Source organism: Dendrobates tinctorius, unplaced genomic scaffold (assembly GCF_039654945.1).
Source record: "Dendrobates tinctorius isolate UK_male_01 unplaced genomic scaffold, ASM3965494v1 ptg000039l, whole genome shotgun sequence".
In the NCBI taxonomy this organism is placed as follows: domain Eukaryota; kingdom Metazoa; phylum Chordata; class Amphibia; order Anura; family Dendrobatidae; genus Dendrobates; species Dendrobates tinctorius.
This window is the reverse complement of record NW_027361707.1, coordinates 13,650,884-13,672,222: the sequence shown is the minus strand read 5'-3', so window position 1 is coordinate 13,672,222 and position 21,339 is coordinate 13,650,884. Positions and strand designations below refer to the sequence as shown.

General features: G+C 43.2%; 1 protein-coding gene across 5 annotated transcripts in view; it reads right to left on the bottom strand.

Moving 5' to 3' along the window:
* The window catches only part of SLC2A9 (solute carrier family 2 member 9), a 635,276-nt gene that overhangs the window by 348,577 nt on the left and 265,360 nt on the right, over positions 1-21,339 (bottom strand). For all 5 annotated transcript variants that reach the window (XM_073574480.1, XM_073574478.1, XM_073574481.1 and 2 more), the window contains one exon: positions 16,634-16,766. In XM_073574480.1, coding sequence (XP_073430581.1) covers positions 16,634-16,766 — 133 coding nt within the window. The remainder of the gene's footprint in view (positions 1-16,633; positions 16,767-21,339) is intronic.

Below are 21,339 nucleotides of genomic sequence, written 5' to 3'. Positions count from 1 at the left end.
TATTTTCTAATGATGATTTGTTCCATGAGGCTCCTTTGGATATGTGCCATCTGATAATCCTACTATGTATACCGCTTGCGATGATGTGTCACAACATGTTTGGTTATTAATCACAAAGGTTCTTTTGCACTAAGCATGTATGGGGTCAATATGTTCTGAGTACTTTTATTCTTCTCTCATGTCAGTTGCCTTAAGAGATAACTTTCATGGCCATGTCAGTGTCCTTATGACGCGTGCGCACCATGCCCCGGGCGTGTATGGTGACCGCGGCGTCTCTATGCATGGGGAGGACTCCGGTGATCATCCGGAGCCTCCCACTGCATAACGCGGCGTGCACTTTGTGCTTCGGGTTGCTATGGTGACGCACGCGTCACTTCTGGTACGCGTCAAAGGCCTTCCGGTCCAGCGCTATTTTAATCTGAGCACTTCCCCTCTCACTACGCCCCCTGACGAAGGAGCCTCTCTCCGAAACGTGCGTCGGGGAGACGCGCCAGCTTTCTGCCTGACCGCACGTGTCCACACAGGTAATTATCGGATGCTCACCCCCGCTCCTTTCCTTCTCTCCTGCCCGACCATATGAGTGTCCACACGGATAATCATCGGGTATTCGTCCCTGCTCCTTTGCTCTCTCACCCCCTCCTTCCCCTGTCATATTTTGGGCAAGCTTATGCTGCATTATTTCCGGTGGGGGTCCTGTTGCCATCACATTTAGCTATATTCTTGCAATTACTATTGACTGGTGACATTGTATGGTTATACAGAAATCATGTCAGTCATGTTTGAGCCTAGTGAGAAATTTATTTACCCCTTATCTTTGTTATCTCGCCTAGCCTAAAAAATAAAAATAAAAAATAATATACCGATGGAGTGATTTTGGAGTGGCTAGTTCTATACTAGGGGGTACACTTTTTTAGGGACAGTTTTATAATCTATTTAAATTTAACCTTTCAGTACCTGGATTATGGTGAATTTCAGGGATGGATTATATATTAATGGAGAGTATTACCTTTACATTGATGTGGCATATTTTACCTAATTGAATCTCTGTATGCTTACAACTAATTATATATTGATATTGTCTAGTGCGAATCTTTGTCAGGTTTTGGGCGCGTCTTTCAGCACTGTTGCACTTTATTGTCTCTTGCACCTGCTCCCCCATTTTTTCCTGTTCTGTCCTGGTTTTCTAATAAAGTGATATTTGCTCTAATATTTTGGATCTGGATGTTGTGTTTTGTGTGGTTATCCACACCTTTGCTTCATTCTTTGGTGGTGGTGGTTTTGCCCGTATTACATGGGCCAATGGCGTTTTAGACATTACAGCCCCTCCCCCTGGCAATATCTGGGTATTTAAGGGCAGTGGCAGTGAGGATCCTCCTCTTCCCCTTTTAGGTCCCGGAGGTGCTCATCCCACCTTCCCTCTTTTTTTTTGTAAGGGTAATTAATACTTGTTTTGTTACAGATGCAAAGTCACAGCGGCTGTTTGAACAAAGGAAGTAATGGAATGGTGAGGCTAAGTAGGCTGACTTGCCTGCAGATGTTGCATGGCATTTGGCTACTGGCCGTTATGAGTTTTAAAAGTGCTTCCTTTTATTGTTATTGTTATATATATATTTATATAAAAGAAATTAAAAGCTGTGACCCTCACCCAGCAATTTCTTGTGTTTGTCTCATTATTATAAGGTAGTTTTGGGAAGGGGAGGGTGAGAGATATGATTGGGATTTTGGTTGGGGGTCACTGCAGTCTCAGAAAAAATAAAATGCATGATGCTTCACATACCATTAAAAGGCTGGCTGTGAACCTTGAAAACATGCAGCAAATGTTTTTCGAAGATGGTAAGGAGGATCTGGTTATTTCTGACTCAAAAGCCTCTACACTGCAGGCTTATTTTGAGCTAAACAGAGTTGACGCTCCAGCCCGTCAGTATTTGTACAGAGAAATCCCTGAACACTGTGTCTGGGATAGAAATGCTGTACCAGAAGGATGGAAAAAACATTGGGGTCAATTTGGGAAAACAATTGCCCGAATGTATACAGTCTCTTTAACAGATGGTGAGCTGTATTGCCTAAGACTCCTTTTACTTCACGTAAGAGGAACAAAGTCTTATGCTGACTTAAGGACTGTCAATGGAGTCGTACATGACACGTATAAAAATGCGTGCATTGATCTTCATCTTTTGGTAAACGTTTTCCAATGGGAAGACGGTATAACGGATGCAATCGTTTTCAAAATGCCGTACCAACTTCGCAAATTATTTGCTATAATTTGTTTATATGGGGAACCAGCTAAACCATTGGCATTATGGCAAAAATAAAAACAGAATTTATGGAGGATTACACCAGGGGGTATACTCCAGAAATTGCTGAGCAACTGGCTCTTCGTGATATTAATGAAGTGCTCTTAAGCAATAAAAAGTCCTGTGCTGACTACGGATTGCCAACTCCAGTAAATGTTCCAGATGAAATACTGGACCAACTGAATTATGCTGTAATAAAGCAGGAGGCTGAGCAACTGAAAGCTATGCTTAATGAAGCTCAGAAATCAGCTTTCGATGCAATTATGCAAGCAGTCAATGCTGCATCACAGCCAGACGACACTAGCTCACACTGTTTTTTTTCTAGATGGCCTAGGAGGCAGTGGGAAGACATTTTTGTACAACTGCTTGCACAAGACACTACAAGCAGAAAAGAAGTCTATTTGCTCTGTAGCCTCTACTGGATTGGCGGCTTCATTACTACAAAACGATAGCACCTACCATTCCAAGTTTGGTCTTGGAATTACAACAAATGAGGCCACAGTGTCAAAAATTAAGCCAACCTCACTTCAAGCAAAAGCGCTTATGGAGTCATCTGTCGTTATTTGGGACGAAGTAACAATGACTCCCTATTTTAATATGAACGCTGTGGATAATTTGTTCCAAGACATATGTGGAAAAAAAAAAGCATTTGGTGGAAAAGTCAAACCCTACCAATAATGGGAGGTCGAAAAAGAGACCACATTGTACAGTCCACCATTAAATACTCAAATTCCTGGAATCAGTTTTCACGGTTCCAGATACATCAGAATATGAGAACGTCTCACGGCGAAGTTGAGTACAACTCAAGGTTACTCAAACTTGGCAATGGAGAGTTGTCAAATGAATATGGTCTACCAGAAGACACAATTGAAATCTCGAATTCTTTTATTGAAGAGAGTGATTTAATTTCAGCTATTCTTGGTGACTCAATTGAGATTACTGATGCAACAGTAGAAACAATTGCCAAAATTCTTAGTCAAGTTCAAGGTGAACACTCATCATATCGCTCCATCGACACAATTGTGGAAGAGGAGGGTGTGATTCTCATAGATTACCCTGTAGAGTTTCTTAGCTCTTTGAATCCCACTGGGTTGCCTCCTCATGAACTAAAGCTGAAATCAGGAGCTGTAATTATGCTCCAGGAGGGGGCTGGGGAGGGCACAGCCTGATAGAAGCCCCCCATGACTGCAATGGGCGGGCAAGTTTTTTAAATTTGTTTTGGCTGCTGTGACATGAATGGCTGGGATGGGGCCAGGGGAGGAGTTCGGGGTGGGGGCAGCCTGGGCAGTGGGGAGAAAGTGCGGGAAAAGCCGCATTCATCATCTGAAGCAGAGGAGTGAAGACTCACCCACCCTCCCTGTTAGATGGTAATACGGGGTAGGTAGTGTTCGGGGATATATGTAACAAAAAAAAAAGAAAGAACCAAAACATAGAGTTGGTGGGATCTATATGGATCGTTTGTTGTTGCAGTCGTCACAGTGGCTAGGGGGCGGGGGGTGGGGTTCTTGGAGTTGACGATGATTGGTCGGGGAAGGATTTGGAAGTAATATTCCTGACAGTTTTAAAATGGTATGGGGATCTGGCTTTTTGGTTATAGGCTCTGGATGGGGTTTTTACCTCGGGAGCTCTGGTTGTTAGTCTCCCACAATGGGAGTTACGGTGCCCTCGAGCTGGGGATGGACGGCTGAGGGTAACATGGTGGTCGAGTTTTTTACATTAGTTTTTGGGCCAAAAGGTTTTTATAGCCAGATCTTTTAGCTCCAAGAACCCTTCCCTCATATTTTCATTATGATTAATATTGATGTTTATTGTTAATGTTATTGTTTGTTAGAGAGTGAGTGTGTTGGAAGACCATATCTCTAAAATGCAAAAGGCCCACACTCAGTGTTTGCAAAAATGTGCTGCTCTGATTAATAAGACTGATCTGGAGAATCGTTCACGGAGGAACAATGTAAGATTAGTGGGTATCCCTGAGAAGACTGAAGGAAATGACACTACAAAATTTATTGGAAAATGGCTCCTGGACAAGATAGGTGGTGATAACCTGTCTAAGATGTTTGTGGTGGAAAGGGCTCATCGGGTTCCTATGAAACCCCTTCCGATGGGATCCCCCCCTCGTACGGTCCTTGCCAAGATCCTGAACTATAGAGATAGAGATGCCATATTGAGGTGTGCTCGTACGGCTGAAGACATGTGTATTAATGGCCAGAAGATCTCTATTTACCCAGACTATTCGGCTGAGGTACAAAAACAGAGGATGAGCTATGGAGGGGTTAAAAGGAGACTGAGAGATTTGAAATTGGTGTACTCTACTCTATACCCAGCAAAATTGAGAGTTGTAGCACTGGGGACGGTTCATTTTTTCCCAACACCAGTAGACGCCACTAAGTGGCTGGACTTAAATCAGCAGAAGCTCTCGGCTAATAAAGAAAGAGGGAAGTGAAGGGATGAGGCCGGAAGTGAAGAAGTTGCTGCCATATTGCTGCCTTTGGACTTTGAGTTCACAATTTATCGTGGTTTCCGGAGGACTTATTGTCAAAATGTTGTTTTATATGCGGAGGGGCTGGGGAGGTGTTTTAGTAACAGCGGATTAAGGTACTACGGAAGAGGTAGCTAGACGCTGGACTACCTACTCTCTGATAAGAGAGGTGAACGACAACAGCGGATTGTTATGGGTTACTGTGTTAAAGAATATGGGGGGGGAGTTGGGAGGGTAGGGTTGGGGATTGTTGCGGAGAAATGAGACTTACAAATTGCTGGGAACAGTGTCCTATTTTCAGGGGTCGGGAATTGGTACTTGGGAGGTATCATGGTGAGAGACACAATTAAAGTCGTTAGCTGGAATATAAGAGGACTGTCAGAGGGGAACCGGAGAACGGCAATAATGGAATATATGAGAAAAAGGGGACCGGATGTCATCTGTCTCCAAGAGACGCATTTGCTTGCAGAAAAAGTAGATGTGCTAAAAAGAAGGTGGATAGGGAGGTCTTACCATTCTACGTACTCCTCGTATGCTAGGGGGGTATCGGTGTTGATTGGGGCGACCACGCCCTTTGAAGAAATTGAGTGCCATATAGATAGGGATGGGCAATATGTTCTATTATTCTGTAAACTCTATGGGCAGTCACTGTGTCTTGCGGCTGTTTATTTCCCACCCCCATATTCCGGGAAAAAGGTACAAGAAATATTTGAATTGTATAAAAGGGCTATGGGGTTTCCCATGTTAATCATTGGAGATGTCAATAATGTGATGGATGAAGGGTGGGATAGACATAAGAAAGATTCAAGCAAAGGTATTAAAAAACTGTCGAAGTTTGGGAATTATATGACGGAGATGGGGATGGTGGACCTCTGGAGGGTGAGGAATGAGAGCGTGGTTTGTTACTCCTGTTATTCGGCAACTTATGGCTCCCTCTCCAGGATTGACCTGGCACTGGGAAATGATTTAATGACGCATATGATTTGTGGAATTGAATATCTGCAGAGGGTGATTTCAGACCATAGGCCTATAGAGCTCTTGATTAGACGGGCAGATGGGAGGCATAGACGGGGAGTGGGATGGAAATTGCACCCCTTGTGGCTTGAACATATTTATATGGATATCATTAAGAAGGAAGTCACAGAGTACTGGCAGTTTAATGAGGGAAGTGTGGAGGGGCGGGTGGTGTGGGACGCAATGAAAGCTTTTCTGAGGGGTATTCTTTTTAGGGAAATTTCTAGATGTAAATCCAAGACTAGGTTGGAAGATGAGATCATAGAGGATTTGGAAAGAGCAGAAAGGGATATGGTGTCGGACCCATCAGAGATAACTAAATGTAGTTTAAAAGAAGCTCAGGAAGCGGTTAATAAGCTATATATAAAAAAGGCGGAGAGAAAAAGAGCTTTTCAGAAAGTACAGTTTTTTGAGGATGGGGAAAGAGTGGGACACTTACTTTCGGTGGTAGCTGCTGCACAGAGGGAATCGGGGTATGTATACAAACTAAGAACGGGAGAGGGCACTGTATTGACGGAAGTAGAGGATATTTTAGGGGAGTTTAAAAGTTTTTATGAGCAGCTGTATACGTCAGGGGTGGGAGATATAATGGGGAATACTGAAAGTTTCCTGGGTAAGGCGAAACTGCCTAGGATTGGGGACGATGATAGGGGAAGGTTGGAGGAACCTATAACGGAGGAAGAGATTAGATCTGCTATTATGTCAATGGCTAATAACAAGGCTCCTGGGGCTGATGGACTACCGGTTGAGATATATAAGAATTTAATGGACATCTCGGTGGCCAAATTAAAAAAAGTTTTTGAGGAGGCGTTAAGGGTGGGAGAGCTGCCGGTCTCCATGAGAGAGGCGATAATAGTAGTCATTTTAAAGGAAGGAAAGGACCCGGAATTGGCGGAATCGTATAGGCCAGTTTCATTGTTGTCGGCGGACGTTAAGATTTTGGCTAAGGTTTTGGCCGGCCGGTTGGCAGGTGTGGTTCAGGGTTTGGTGCATCCGGATCAGTCGGGCTTTATACCAAATAAGTCTACAGCGATAAATCTACGTAGATTATTCTTGAATTTGCAGGTGCCGTCGGATAATGAAGGGAATAGAATTGTAGTCTCCTTGGATGCGCGTAAGGCATTTGATAGTGTTGAATGGTGCTATCTTTGGGAAGTGTTGAGATCTTTTGGTTTTGGACCAATTTTTGTCTCGTGGGTGAAGTTGTTGTATTTTTCACCGACTGCTAGGGTGAGAGTTAATGGGGAGGTTTCTGGAAGTTTTGGTTTACATAGGGGGACTAGGCAGGGGTGTCCGCTGTCGCCGTTACTTTTTGCATTGGCAGTGGAGCCCCTGGCGCAGACAATCAGGAACTCGACTTTGGTTAAGGGGTTCCGGTATGGTATGATAGAGGAGAAAATAGCCTTATACGCAGATGACATACTATTATTTTTAGAAAATTCTGGAGAGGCCTTAGAGGGGGTGATGAATATTCTTGGGGCATTTGGGGAAGTTTCGGGTCTGGAGATCAATTGGGCAAAGTCAAATATTTTGCTGGTAGATGAGGGGGGTGGGGAGATTCCAACGACACTGGAGGGTAGTAGGTTGCCGGTGGTTCAGCGGTTCAAATATCTGGGAGTTCGGGTGGCCTTTCCTCTTTCGAGTTATATTGATTTAAATCTGTCCCCATTACTGGACAAATTTAGGAAGAAAGTAGGGGCGTGGTGTAGGTTGTGCCTCTCTGTGGTGGGTAGGATAAACCTGGCTAAAATGATTCTTATGCCTCAATTGTTATATATATTACATAACTCCCCTGTGTGGCTGCCCAGAAGGTGGTTTCGTACCATTAACTCTATATTTTGAGACCTGGTATGGGGAAAAAACAGCCGAGAATCAGGCTGGAACTCATGCAGAGGCCTAAGGATGGGGGGGGATTGGCTCTTCCGAATCCCTGGATTTATTTTTTGGCAGCACAGGGTCAGCAGTTAAGAGGATGGAGAGAGGAGAAAGGATTGGGTTCGGTTCAAAGGATTATGGTTTGGTTGGTGGGAAGGGACCCATTGGTTCAAGGTCTGGAGGCAGGGAATTTTGGGAAGCTGGGTGGGACCTATCCTACTTTGATGCTAATCCACAGAGTGTGGGAGGCAATTAAAAGGACAAGAGAAGTGGGAGCATTAACAAATCTCTCCCCAATTTGGAACAATGAAGTACTGCCTGAATTTGTTAAAATGGGGGAATTTAAAAATTGGATATCACTAGGTATACTATATGTGGATCAGATACAGGACGAACGGGGGTTATTGCCCTTTGAGATACTGCGGGGGAGGTATGGGTTGCGGGAGAGCAGCAGGTTTCAATATGGACAGCTGAGACATGCCTATCAGGCGCAGAGTAAAAAGGTTAATATGAAAATATGTAGAGATATTCTGGTGGACTACGTATGTGCGGAGGGTGGAACGAAGGGGGTAGTTTCAAATATTTACAGGGATTTGCTGCATACCTTTCTTAATAGATTTCCCATTAAAGCAAAAGAGAAATGGGAGGAAGAGGTGGGAAGGATAGAGGAGGATACATGGGAAGATATCATGGGATATATTCCTCAGTTATCATTAAGTGAGCCGCGTAGACTTTCACAATATTATGTACTTCACAGAGTATATAGAACTCCAGATAAGCTTTATAGGGCAGGGTTGAGACAGACTTCTGAATGTCCTAGGTGTCGGTCTGAGGGAGCGGGGATCCTGCATATGCTATGGCAATGTACGAGACTGAATGCATACTGGTTGGAGGTGGGAGAAGCAATTGGGAAATCGTATGGATGTACAATCACATGGGATCCGGTGGTATGCATTTTGGGGTATGTGGAGGAGATCCAAGTTCAAAATCATCATAAACTGGCCATAGCTAGATTACTATATGTTGCACGTAAATTGATTGCCAGACATTGGTTGAGTGGAGAGCCGCCGACTCTGGGGGAATTTTATAGACAGTCTGATGTAGTTGTTAAAATGGAGAAGGATATTTATAAGAAAAGGAAAAGTGTGAAATCTTTTGAATCACTTTGGAAACCATGGATGGAGAGAAACTGATTCCGGAGGGATGCTGTTTACATGTGTAAGCAATGGATGCTAATGTCTCATTATTGGCTATTGAGGATTTAAGGGAGGGGGGGTGGAGGGAGGGAAATGGGGGATTGGTTTTATAATGTCTGTAAATATGTCTATGCTCCTTTTTGGGCACAATTGTGTGCAATTTCATTCTGAATCTTATTAATAAATATTATCTGATTTAAAAAAAAAATGTTATTGTTTGTTAATAAAATTGGCCGCTGTGGCCAAAATTATCCAAAAAGAATTAAAAATTGTAGTGTGTGTTATTTCGGGAGTGGGGATATCGGAAGGAGCTGGGTAGGTATTGGAATATGGAAGAAGAAAAAACTGGAGTCGCCATATGCTGTCATGCATAATCTTAACAGAAAGTGTGGCCTTTGTAATGGCACAAGGCTTTATGTGAAAAGCTTAAAAGCAAACATTATTCATGTCGTTGCTTTAAATGGAAAAGCAAAGGGTCAGACAGTTCTTATTCCAAGAATTGACCTGATTTCCAAAGATAAAAACTTGGCAGTCCAGATGTGACTGCGTCAGTTTCCTGTCATGTTGGCTTTTGCAATGACCATCAATAAATTTCAGGGACAGTCCTTGGATATTGTAGGAATTTAATTGCCTCTCCCAGTGTTTTCACATGGGCAGTTATCTGTGGCTTTCTCCAGGGGAAAGAAAAGCCAACAAATAAGGGTCAGAATATTTGAGACCCAGAAACAAGGTAAACTTATTCCTAACGTTGACAAATGGTTTACTATCAACTGTGTGTGCAAAGAAGTCTTTTATTAAGATTTTTCCATCAATAAATCTCAGGGACAGTCCTTGGATATTGTAGGAATTTATTTGCCTCTCCCAGTGTTTTCAACGGGCAGTTATATGTGGCTTTCTCCATGGTAAAGAAACGCCAACAAATAAAGGTCAATATTTTTGAGACCCAGAAGCAAGAATTGATAATTGTCTTTGTGTCTATAGAGTGACCATCTTGGGTGAGAAAGTAGTAAATTATTATGATCATAGCAGCATCTGTACTATTTTAGGCAAAATGGAAAGTGTAATGAGTAGTGATGAGCGAGTGTGCTCGTTACTCAAGAATTCCGAGCATGATCTCCCAGTATCTTGGGCGTGCTCGTAGATTATGTTTGTGTCACCACAGCTGCATGATTTGCCTGAATACATGTGGAGATTCTCTAACAAACAGGCAATCCCTGCATGTATTCAGGCTGTCTAGCAGCCGCAAATCATGCAGCTGCGGCGACACAAAATAAATCTCCAAGCACGCTCAAGATACTCGGAGGACACCCGAGCATGCTCGGAAATTTTGAGTCATCAAGTTCCTTTAATTGAAAGGCCGCACATCAAAGGAAACGTTCAACGATATAAAAGAGATTTATGGTGATGATTCCTCATCATCATATGATGTAGTAATAAACTGGCATCGTCAAATTAAAATGTGGTCAGACATCAGTGCAAACAGCTTCAATTCCAGGGCAACCTCACACTGCTATTGATGAATACATCATCCAGCAACTGTAGATTGCCATTTTGGAAAATCACCACCTAAATATTCGCCACCTAGCGCAAATGTCAAGATTATTGTGGGGTCCATTGAAATAATCATCCATGACCATCTTCACATGCATAAGGTAACGGCTCGCTGGGTTCCCCGGCTGCTCACACTTTTCCAGAAGCAGGAACGAGTCGAATGCTCTCAGGCTCTATTGATGATGTGCCATGGAAACAAGGAGGACTATTTCAACAGACTGATCACACAGGATGAAATCTGGGTCCATCACTATGATCCTGAGACTAAAGTTCAGTCAATGCAATGGAAGCAACATGACTCACCACCTCCAAAGAAGGCACGTGTCCAACCCTCCGCAGAGAAGGTGATGCTCAGAGTATTTTGGGACCAGCGCCGAGTAGTATTGATGGATTTCCTAGCAAAGGGTACATGATCACTGGGGCATACTATGCTTCACTGCTGCAGAAATTGAGGGAGGCCATCAAAACCAAGAGATGTGGCATGCTCACCAAAGTTGTCCACCTTCTGCAAGACAATGCACGAGTTCACAACTCACATGTTGCCCAAATCAGGGCCGCCATCAGGGAATTACTGCCATGACTGGCGTATGGGGCCCGGTGGGCAGAGGGGGCCCACATTGGGCCCCATCTCATCTGCTCACCGGGCTCCTACCGGCAGGCTAAACTGGGCCCTTAGCGGCGCTGCGGCAGATGAACGCTATTGACAATAGTTAACAGCTGCTAGCCAATCGGAGGCTGGCAGCTGACGTCAGCCGCAGAGCGCACGTCGCCAGCGTCTGACGTTACTGTCAGTTGCTGGCAAGTGCGCGCTTCAGCTGCATGGAGAGAGCTTCGCCGCTGGAGCGCGGCCAGGTAAGAAGAACTTGTTTGTTTGTTTTTTAATTGAAAGTGGCAATCCGAGGGGCCCGGGGCAGACTGAGACATGGGGGCAGAAGGCAGACATTATGGGGGCTGAATGCAGAATGGGGGCAGAATGCAGACATGGGGCAGAAGGCAGACATGGGGGCAGAATGCTGGACATGATGGGGGCAGAATGCAGACATGGGGCAGAAGGCAGACATGGGGGCAGAATGCAGACATGATGAGGACAGAATGCAAGACATGGGGTCAGAATGTAGACATGGGGGCAGATTGCAGACATGGGGGCAGAATGCCGGACATGATCGGTGCAGAATGTCGGACATGATGGGGGCAGAATGCCGGACATGATGGGGGCAGAATGCCGGACATGATGGGGGCAGAATGATGGACATTATGGGGGCAGAATGATGGACATGATGGGGGCAGAATGATGGACATGATGGGGGCAGAATGCAGACATGATGTGGGCAGAATGCTGGACATGATGGGGCAGAATGCAGATATGATGGGGCAGAATGCAGACATGATGGGGCAGAATGCAGACATGATGGGGCAGAATGCTGGACATGATGGGGGCACAATGCAAGACATGATGGGGCAGAATGCTGGACATGATGGGGCAGAATGCTGGACATGATGGGGGCAGAATGCAGACATGATGGGGGTGGAATGATGGACATGATGGGGCAGAATGCAAGACATGATGGGGCAGAATGCTGGACATTATGGGGCAGAATGCTGGACATGATGGGGCAGAATGCTGGACATGATGGGGCAGAATGCTGGACATGATGGGGCAGAATGCTGGACATGATGGGGGCAGAATGCTGGACATGATGGGGGCAGAATGCTGGACATGATGGGGGCGGAATGCAGACATGATGGGGGCGGAATGCTGGACATGATGGGGCAGAATGCAGACATGATGGGGGCAGAATGCAGACATGATGGGGGCAGAATGCTGGACATTATGGGGCAGAATGCTGGACATGATGGGGCAGAATGCTGGACATGATGGGGCAGAATGCTGGACATGATGGGGCAGAATGCTGGACATGATGGGGGCAGAATGCTGGACATGATGGGGGCAGAATGCAGACATGATGGGGGCGGAATGCTGGACATGATGGGGCAGAATGCAGACATGATGGGGGCAGAATGCAGACATGATGGGGGCAGAATGCTGGACATTATGGGGGCAGAATTTTGGACATGATGGGGCAGAATGCTGGACATGATGGGGTCAGAATGCAGACAATGGGTCAGAATGCCGACATGGGGGCAGATTGCAAGACATGGGGGCAGAATGCAGACATGATGGGGGCAGAATGCAGACATGATGGGGGCAGAATGCAGACATGATGGTGGCAGAATGCCGGACATGATGGGGGCAGAATGCCGCACATGATGGGACAGAATGATGGACATTATGGGGCAGAATGCTGAACATGATCAGGGCAGAATGCTGGACATGATGGGGGCAAAATGCTGTACATGATGGGGCAGAATGCTGGACCTGATGGGGGCAGAATGCAAGACATGATGGGGGCAGAATGCTGGACATGATGGGGGCAAAATGCTGTACATGATGGGGCAGAATGCAGACATGATGGGGCAGAATGCAGGAAATGATGGGGGCATAATGCAAGACATGATGGGGCAGAATGCTGGACATAATGGGGGCAGAATGCAAGACATGATGGAGGCAGAATGCAAGTCATGATGGGGCAGAATGCAAGACATGATGGGGGCAGAATGCAGACATGATGGGGGCAGAATGCAGACATGATGGGGGCAGAATGCAAGACATGATGGGGCAGAATGCAAGACATGATGGGGGCAGAATGCAGACATGATGGGGGCAGAATGCAAGACATGATGGGGCAGAATGCTTGACATAATGGGGGTAGAATGCAGACATGATGGGGGCAGAATGCAGACTTGATGGGGCAGAATGCAGACTTGATGGGGCAGAATGCAGACATGATGGGGGATGAATGCTGGACATGATGGGGGCAGAATGCAGGACATGATGGGGCAGAATGCAGACATGATGGGGGCAGAATGCACACATGATGGGGACAGAATGCAGACATGATGGGGACAGAATGCAAGACATGATGGGGCAGAATGATGGATATCGGGGAAGAATACTGGACATGATGGGGGCAGAATGCAGACATGGGGGCAGAATGCAAGACATGATGTGGTCAGAATGCAAGACATGATGGGGCAGAATGCAAGACATGATGGGGCAGAATGTGACAGTTAGACATAGGAGGGGGCAGAATGTGACAGTGAGACACAGGAGGGGGCAGAATGTGAGACACAGGAAGGGGGCAGGATGGGAGACACATGGTGCAGGATCATGCGGCAGGATGGATACGATGGAGACAGATGGGGAGATCATATGGGGCACAATGGATACTCATGAGTGCGGGATGGGAGAACATATGGCTGAAGCCAGGAATGAGACACACAGGAGCCAGGAAGGGGAATATTATTACGATAGGGGCTAATTAAGGGATGTTATTACTGCAGTGATGTATTTATTTTATTTTTTGAGTATGGGGGCGCTCCTGTTACTGTGTAGAGTGATACTATGTTGCCTTTTTTTCTTCATGTGATGTAATGTAGAAGTTGGGAAAAAAATAAGTAATGTGTTCTGCAAGCGGAGCTCTAGATAACTGTGTTATTTCCTGCAGAGACGAGCCCTGGCTGGAGGAAGTGATGGCGGTCTGTGCTGGATGAAAGATGAAAAGCAAGGATGAAGGACTTCACCTAGAGACATCACTGGTGAGTTAGTGTGCTACATATACACATACACTGTATAATATATACAGAGGTCCTGTGTATAATGTCACCAGTAATCACTGTATTACCTGTACATTATATACAGAGCTCCTGTGCATAATGTCATTGATCACTGTATTACCTGTACAAAGACACTAAGTACAGATCTCCTGTGTATACTGGCACTTATGGTGATAGTATTGTGTTTTTTTATTACTGATCAGTATTGTAGTATTCAGTCACTATGTGGTGGTAATATGTGGTCTGGACATGGTGTTGCGGTATTTGTCCCTTGCATGTGCTATTATTTGGTCACTTTGTGGTGGTAATATGTGGTCTGGTCATGGTGCGGTGGTATTTGTTCCTTGTATGTGATATTATTCGGTCACTGTGGTAGTAATACGTGGTCTGGTCATGGTGTGGCGGTATTTGTTCCATGTATGTAGTATTATAGGTCACTATGTGGTGGTAATATGTGGTCTGGACATGGTGCGGTGGTATTTGTCCCTTGTATGTGATATTATTGGTCATTTTAAAATTGAAAAATAAATAAAAATATACCTAAATTGTATTGCATATTTTAACAAATATTTAATAGGTTAGCGTAGAGTGAATCTTGGCCAAAAGTGTCTACAGTGTTGTGATGGCAGCTTTAAAAATCTTTTGGCCAAAACAAAAGCTGCTGGCTATATGTGAGATCTGGTGATGGGAACTGTTAATGTGTGATTGGTGAGAAGTGGAGTTTTTCCAAGAGAGGGCGGTGGGACTGTGGACAGTTTGAGTGGTGGAGGTGGGGCTGGGGTGGAGCCTGGGCGGAGTCTAAAGGGGGCCCCGAAAATTTTGCCAGTATGGGGCCCCTAAATTCCTAGTGGCAGCCCTGGCCCAAATGGAAGCATGCTCCTGTGGCTTTGAAATTCTACCGTATCCTCCTTATTCACCCGACCTCGCACCATCGGACTTCCATCTCTTTCCAAGTCATTTTTGAAGGGCAAGCATTTTCCAGATGATGAGACTTTGATTTCGGAAGTCACAACGTGGCTTTTGGAGCAACCTGTCTACTTTTATAAGAGAGGTGTTTACAGTTGCTTAAATAGATGGGAGAAGTGTGTATCCCTAGGTGGCACCTATGTAGAGAAGGACTAATAATTGTGACAAGTTTAATTGCTCTCAGTCCACAGGAAGTGGGTTAGGGGAAATCTTTAATGAGCGCCCCTCATATACTGTATATACATCAAATCAATCTGTCATCTATCTATGTTTCTGTCTATTTATAATCTATCTATTATATTGCTAATCTCTTTATCTAATCTATGTATATCTTTATAACCACTTTATTAGTTTTCTTAACTAACTTTAATTTACATACAGACTGTAAAAGATGTTAAACGCTTATTGCATGTGGATGTCATATGGATGTTAGACGAGAAAAATAAAAGCACACTCGCATTTTCTCTAACCAGATGTGAGCAAGTAACTCTTATACTGATTTGTATAATATTGGAAATGCCATTATTACTAGGCAATATATAAATTGTGATGATTCAGATGTGAGCAAGGCCTAAAATGAACTTTGAAATAGCAAAATAGTAAAAACTGAACTATTATACAAAAATTTTTATTTTTGCAGTCTGGATCAAAATATCCTTATTTAACCCAATTGGAAACATTGGTAACATTAAGCACAGATATATTAAAAAATGTATAAATGAATGTCATCAGTTCCTCTCTTAAAGGAGTTTTCTAAACAATTATTTTTTGTTCCCTGCCTTGCCCACGTTAAATATAATAAAATAAGCTACACTTATTCCACTTTCCTCATATCAAGAACCGCTTTTCCACTGCTTCCTACCATCTTGGTTGACCAGCCTCTTGCAGTGGCACCACAATTTCAGCACATGTGACCACTGAAGCCAATGACTGATAGCCGGCACTAGACAGCTGATTGGCTGTCACGCTTGGTGTAGTTGTGACATCACCTATGCAGCTTGTCAACAGAAATTGTTGGCAGTAGCAGAGAGGCAGTGCTAGACAATCAACATTTATACTGGGCAAGCCAGGGAATAAAAAATAATTAATCCTGAAAAACCCCTTTATCACCTCCTTTTCTTTGATCCTGTTTTTTCTCATTTTGCAATTAAAACTGGTAAATATGAAAGAGAAATAAAAGCCTCCTCTCTGCTCTAGATGAATTGGGCCATGAGATCGTGAAACTCCGCCTCTTACCTAAGAAGGTGTGGCTTCCGGTGACTACTGATCGGAGATGGAACAGATCAGCAGAGTAATCTCTGAATTTCCCAGTCTTCTTTCTACAAGACTGTCTGACTCAGGATGATGCAGAACATGTCGTAGACAACAAACAGTGAGGACTACTAGATTTCTTGTTAAAAATCATTGATTTTTCGGCTTAGCGTTCCTTTAAGTTTTCATGCCATTTTTTTTTATTACGAAGTGAGAAATAACGTGTACTTGTCGCTTCTCATAACAGTTTTTATGGCAGCACAAGTAGAAGACTCTGATCATCTATATGCCTCTGACACATCACATTATCACTAAATCTTAGGAAGACTTACCTTTTTCAGCTCTCTTCGTATCTTGCTTTTCAAGTAAAAGATACCGAGGACTTTCGGGAAAAAATGGCAAAAAAACAACTTGTAATGCTGCAGGAATTAGGATAAATCCAAATAAACAGGGCCACAGGGATTCCTGAAATATCAAAAAGGGAGATTTAGCCAGAAGAGAACATCTTTAAACTCTGAAAGAAAGTCTGAAATAGGAGTATCAGCAATGTCAGATTATAAGCAATACACATCATGGGTACAGCATGCCGCAATGCTTTTCCCATATGACCCCTGTACTCTAATAATGTGTCACCTTGGGATGTACAGTGATCAAACAGTACGGGAGGAAGCGACGATACTGCTTGCGAAACGCGCATCGGGGCACGTGGCCACAGCACAGGCAATAATCACTGCAATGATGGGTAATTAACCCTCTTATTTCTTACATATTAAGCATAGCAGCCACTGTGTATGTGTTTATTCTATTACTGATGTCACTTTGGTGTGTTTTTGATTTGGGTACACCCAGTCAGTTTCATTACCTAAGGGTTAGCTGTCTGGACCTTTACTTGTCAGTTACTTGGCTGCCATTGTTTAATCATCATATCGCATACATTACTTAAATGTCTTGTTATGCTTTTTTGCCCGTAGTCTGCGGCCACTATTCTTGTGGGTCATTATACCTGTATCCATACGTATTATATGAAAAACAAACTTTTTTATTGTATGTTTTACTATTTATGAAATGACTTTTTGTAATAATAAATATCAAGTTTCATAGTATATGGTGACTCAGGTTCTCATTTTTTGCAGTGTATTTTTGAGTTGCCATATTTATGAACATTGTGGTTATCTAGTGCTGGTAATATTTTTTATGTTTTAGTGATCGAATAGTGATGTTGTAATTGTGGCCCAAAAATTCAACAAGGAACCCAAACCTAACAGATTTTACTGCATGTCATTGTAAATGTCAAAAATGGTGACTCAGTTATGGGAGAAATTGAGAAGATCTGGATGGGACAAACGCCTGCAGACAGGACACTACCGTAAGGAATGAAAAGGGTGTGAGGATGATGGTGGCGCTCACCTGTAAGTGTTGCGTATGGACCCAACAGCTGTAGAAGCCTGATGTGCCGTAGCTACATCTCCATGGGTGGAGGAAAATATCGTCCAGATATCCCACATCCTAACTTACATACCGGGGATCCCTTTAAGAGAGGCCTTGGGTCAAAACCAAAGCGCTGGATGAATTTGCCCAGACTTCCATACCGGAGATCCCTTTAAGAGTGAAGATGCACCTATGGGATGGAGGAAGTGTGATGGGGAAATGAGCAGGGAGGGGGAGATTCATTTCTGTCATGTGCTTTCTGCTCCTTTCTGGGGGGCAGACAATGGCTGGAGCTTATGTTCTCGGGGATGCTAGATTTCTCCCACCATATCAGTGTCTGCTGAGGTGTTGTCGAGGAGTGAGAAAACTATTGCTCATAGCAACTAATCACAGCTCAGCTTCTTTGCTTAGTGATTGGTTGCAAGGAAAACTGTTGCTCATAGCAACCAATCACAGCTCAGCTTCTTTTAAACAGCTCTGGTGAAATGAAAGATGCTTTGTGATTGGTTGGTGATACACACACACATACATACATACATTCACTTTTATATATATAGATTATTTTAGAGCACCATTTATTCCATGATGCTGTACATGAGAAGGGTTATAAGCAAAATACAAAGATAAATTATTTTCGAGAAACTAACAATGAAAAACTGGTGCAGAGGGGAGAGAACATGTGTGCTTACTGTCTACAGGGTAATGGGGAAAGAGACAGTAGGTTAGGGGGTTGAGGCAGCTTCTTTGGTGGTGACGTGAGTTATTTCTAGCTGTAAGCTTTCTTGAAAAGATGTGTTTTCAAGTTCTGTCTGAAAGGTCCAATGGATCCAGTCTACCCCATTATAGTCACTGGCCCCTTCAGCTCACACGCCCAAAATCAGTTTTGTTGCTAATTTGGACGCAAGCCTCGAAAGGACCACTGAACGTGACAAAAAACGCAGCTTGAAAACAACCTTAGCCAGATATGTTGAGTTCACTTGGACATTACTGAGGCTCAAAAGGGTTTAATCCTGTCCTAGGAGACCTCTAATTATTATTCACATCTTGTTTCCAGCAATTAGAGGCTTAGCAGTGTTGAATAAATACACTGAAAATCAAATTTTGGGGAAAATTGCTAATGAATTCAAATTAGCTAAGATAGGCTCATCACTAGCGTCAAGTTCTCTCTTGCCTTCCTTTACGGCTCCAGCTCACTGCCTATCAGACACCATGTCAGGCCTCTACTCTTTCCCCAACTCTTGTCTTGCCATTGATCTCAATACGAGCTGGGCAGCTTCCTTCAAGAGGGACCGTCAGTCACCATGCTACCTCCCTTCAAATGATGTAATCTGGGGTGGTACTACGCAAATGGCTGATGTGCTCATCTTCCACGTACACAGTGTGCAGTATATTTAGGAAGTAGAGCTCCAACTTGCTGCTCTTTGAATGAAGCTGCCCCAATGATCACCCCGGCAATCGGCTGTAGTCATCAGTGAAATCATGGCACCATCGTACATGTTTTACAATTATGTAACTCACAGCCTAGAACTAGTATTTTCTCTGCGATAAAATATTTAGCTACCCATGGCTTTTCAAAATCAGTTGATCAGCAGTGTGGCTTTAATATTAAAGGGGTCTGTGGTGAGATAACCCTTTTAATGCTTATAAGATTATTTTGGCTGTTAGTAATCCTTATGCCTATGGGCAGCTCTAGAGGAAATTTCAACTTCCCTTGTTTCAATTCTAAACCCGTTATTCTTCAGCAGTTTTAAATATTGATGACATATCGGGAATTCTAACAAGACCCAGCAAGAATTCTTTAAATCAATTATAGTTTTAATTTGCCGGTTAACTTATTGATTGATATGTTGAGCTAGCTAATACGGGGGATGCAGTTGGGATTTCTCTGTGCTATATTAGTATTAACCTCTGCTTTACAAGATTTTTGCATTTGTAACTTGTGAAAAGTTTTGACAGAGTAATTGAGTTTCTGTGTCCTACCTGAATAAGAAATTAACACAAATGTCACCCTTTCTGCTATCATTCACAGTCTTTCAGAAACAAGGCACCTTTTTCTTTCCCAGTTGTAAGCAATTATTTCCTTCTTGTACATTTTTTTTTAGACGGTAGAAGTTATTTCACCTTAACTTTAGTCATATTAAAAAGGGAACTTATAAGAAGAAATTTCTTCCTAAAACTGAGGGTATGGCTGTATAGGTGATGTTACCCTGATAAGATCCATACTTTTCTTGTAGAAATCCACCTAAGAAATCTCAGCGTTCAGAGGCTAGCGTACCTGTCAATCAAACGTAGGATCTAGGCACTGGGCAGGCAATAAGGACTGTGACCTAGAGAACGGGAAGTGCTTTGATGTGTCCCAAAGCACTTGCAGCTAATTTTCATACAAATTCAACATTAGATTATTCAGTAATGACAGGGCAAATTTATACAAAAAAAGGTGTTGATTTAGGGCACAGTCGGCCGGCCATATAATTTGGACTGAGATTGGAATGCAGTGCATGGACTGGCCGGCAGCTCTACCGACCTAAGCATGACAGTTGCATAGAAATATGTAAAACTGTCATGCTCAGGTTGGGAGAGCCGTCAGCCTGTCCGAGCACTGTGTTCTGATCTCGGTCCAATTTATACTGCCGTAACTCAGGATAACAGCTGCTATACAGCCATAGATCTCGCTCAATGACGTCTTTTAGAGATGTCATTGTGCCGAGATCTCAATCTGTCCTGATGCAGTTTTATTAGCCCATTCACAACCTTGGAATTTTCCATTTTTGTTTTATTGTTCTTTCCTCCCCTTCTTCCCAGAGCCATAACTTTTTTCTTTCTGTCAATATGGCCATGTGAGGGCTTGTTTTTTTGCAGGATGAGTTGTACTTTTGAATGATACAATTGATTTTACCATATAGTGTACTGGAAAACAGGAAAAAAAAATCCAATTGCAGTGAAATTGAAAAAAAAGTGCAATTTTACAATACTTTTTTTTTTTTTTACCATGTTGACTAAATGCTAAAACCGACCTGCCATTACAAATTTCCAAGGTCATTATGAGTTTGCAGATACAAAACATGTCTAGGTTCTTTTTATTTAAGTGGTGAAAAAATAATCCAAAATTGGCAAAAATGAAAAGTATGTTGCCATTTTCAAAGACCCGTAGTGTCTCCATTTTTTGGGATCTCGGGCTAGGTGAGGGCCTATTTTTTGCGCTCTGAGCTGATGCTTTTATTGATACCATTTTGGAGAACATACAATGTTTTGATAACTTGTCATTGCATTTTATTGCAATGTTGCAGAGAACGAAAAAAAACAACGCTTTGATTTTTTTCTCATTACACCATTCACCGATCGGATTAACTTTATTTATATTTTGATGGATTGGGCCTTTCTGAACACAGTCATACTAAATATGTGTATTTTTGTTTTGTTTTATTTTGAATGGGGCAAAATGGGGGTGATTTAAACTTTTATTTTTTAAAATTTTTCTAGTATTTTTTAAAACTTTTTTTTACTATTTTACTTGCTTCAATAGTCTCCTTAGGAGACCTGAACCTGTGTTCATTCAATTTCTTGTGCTACACATAGCAGGGCTACTTGATCCAGAAGGAATTTATTGAAA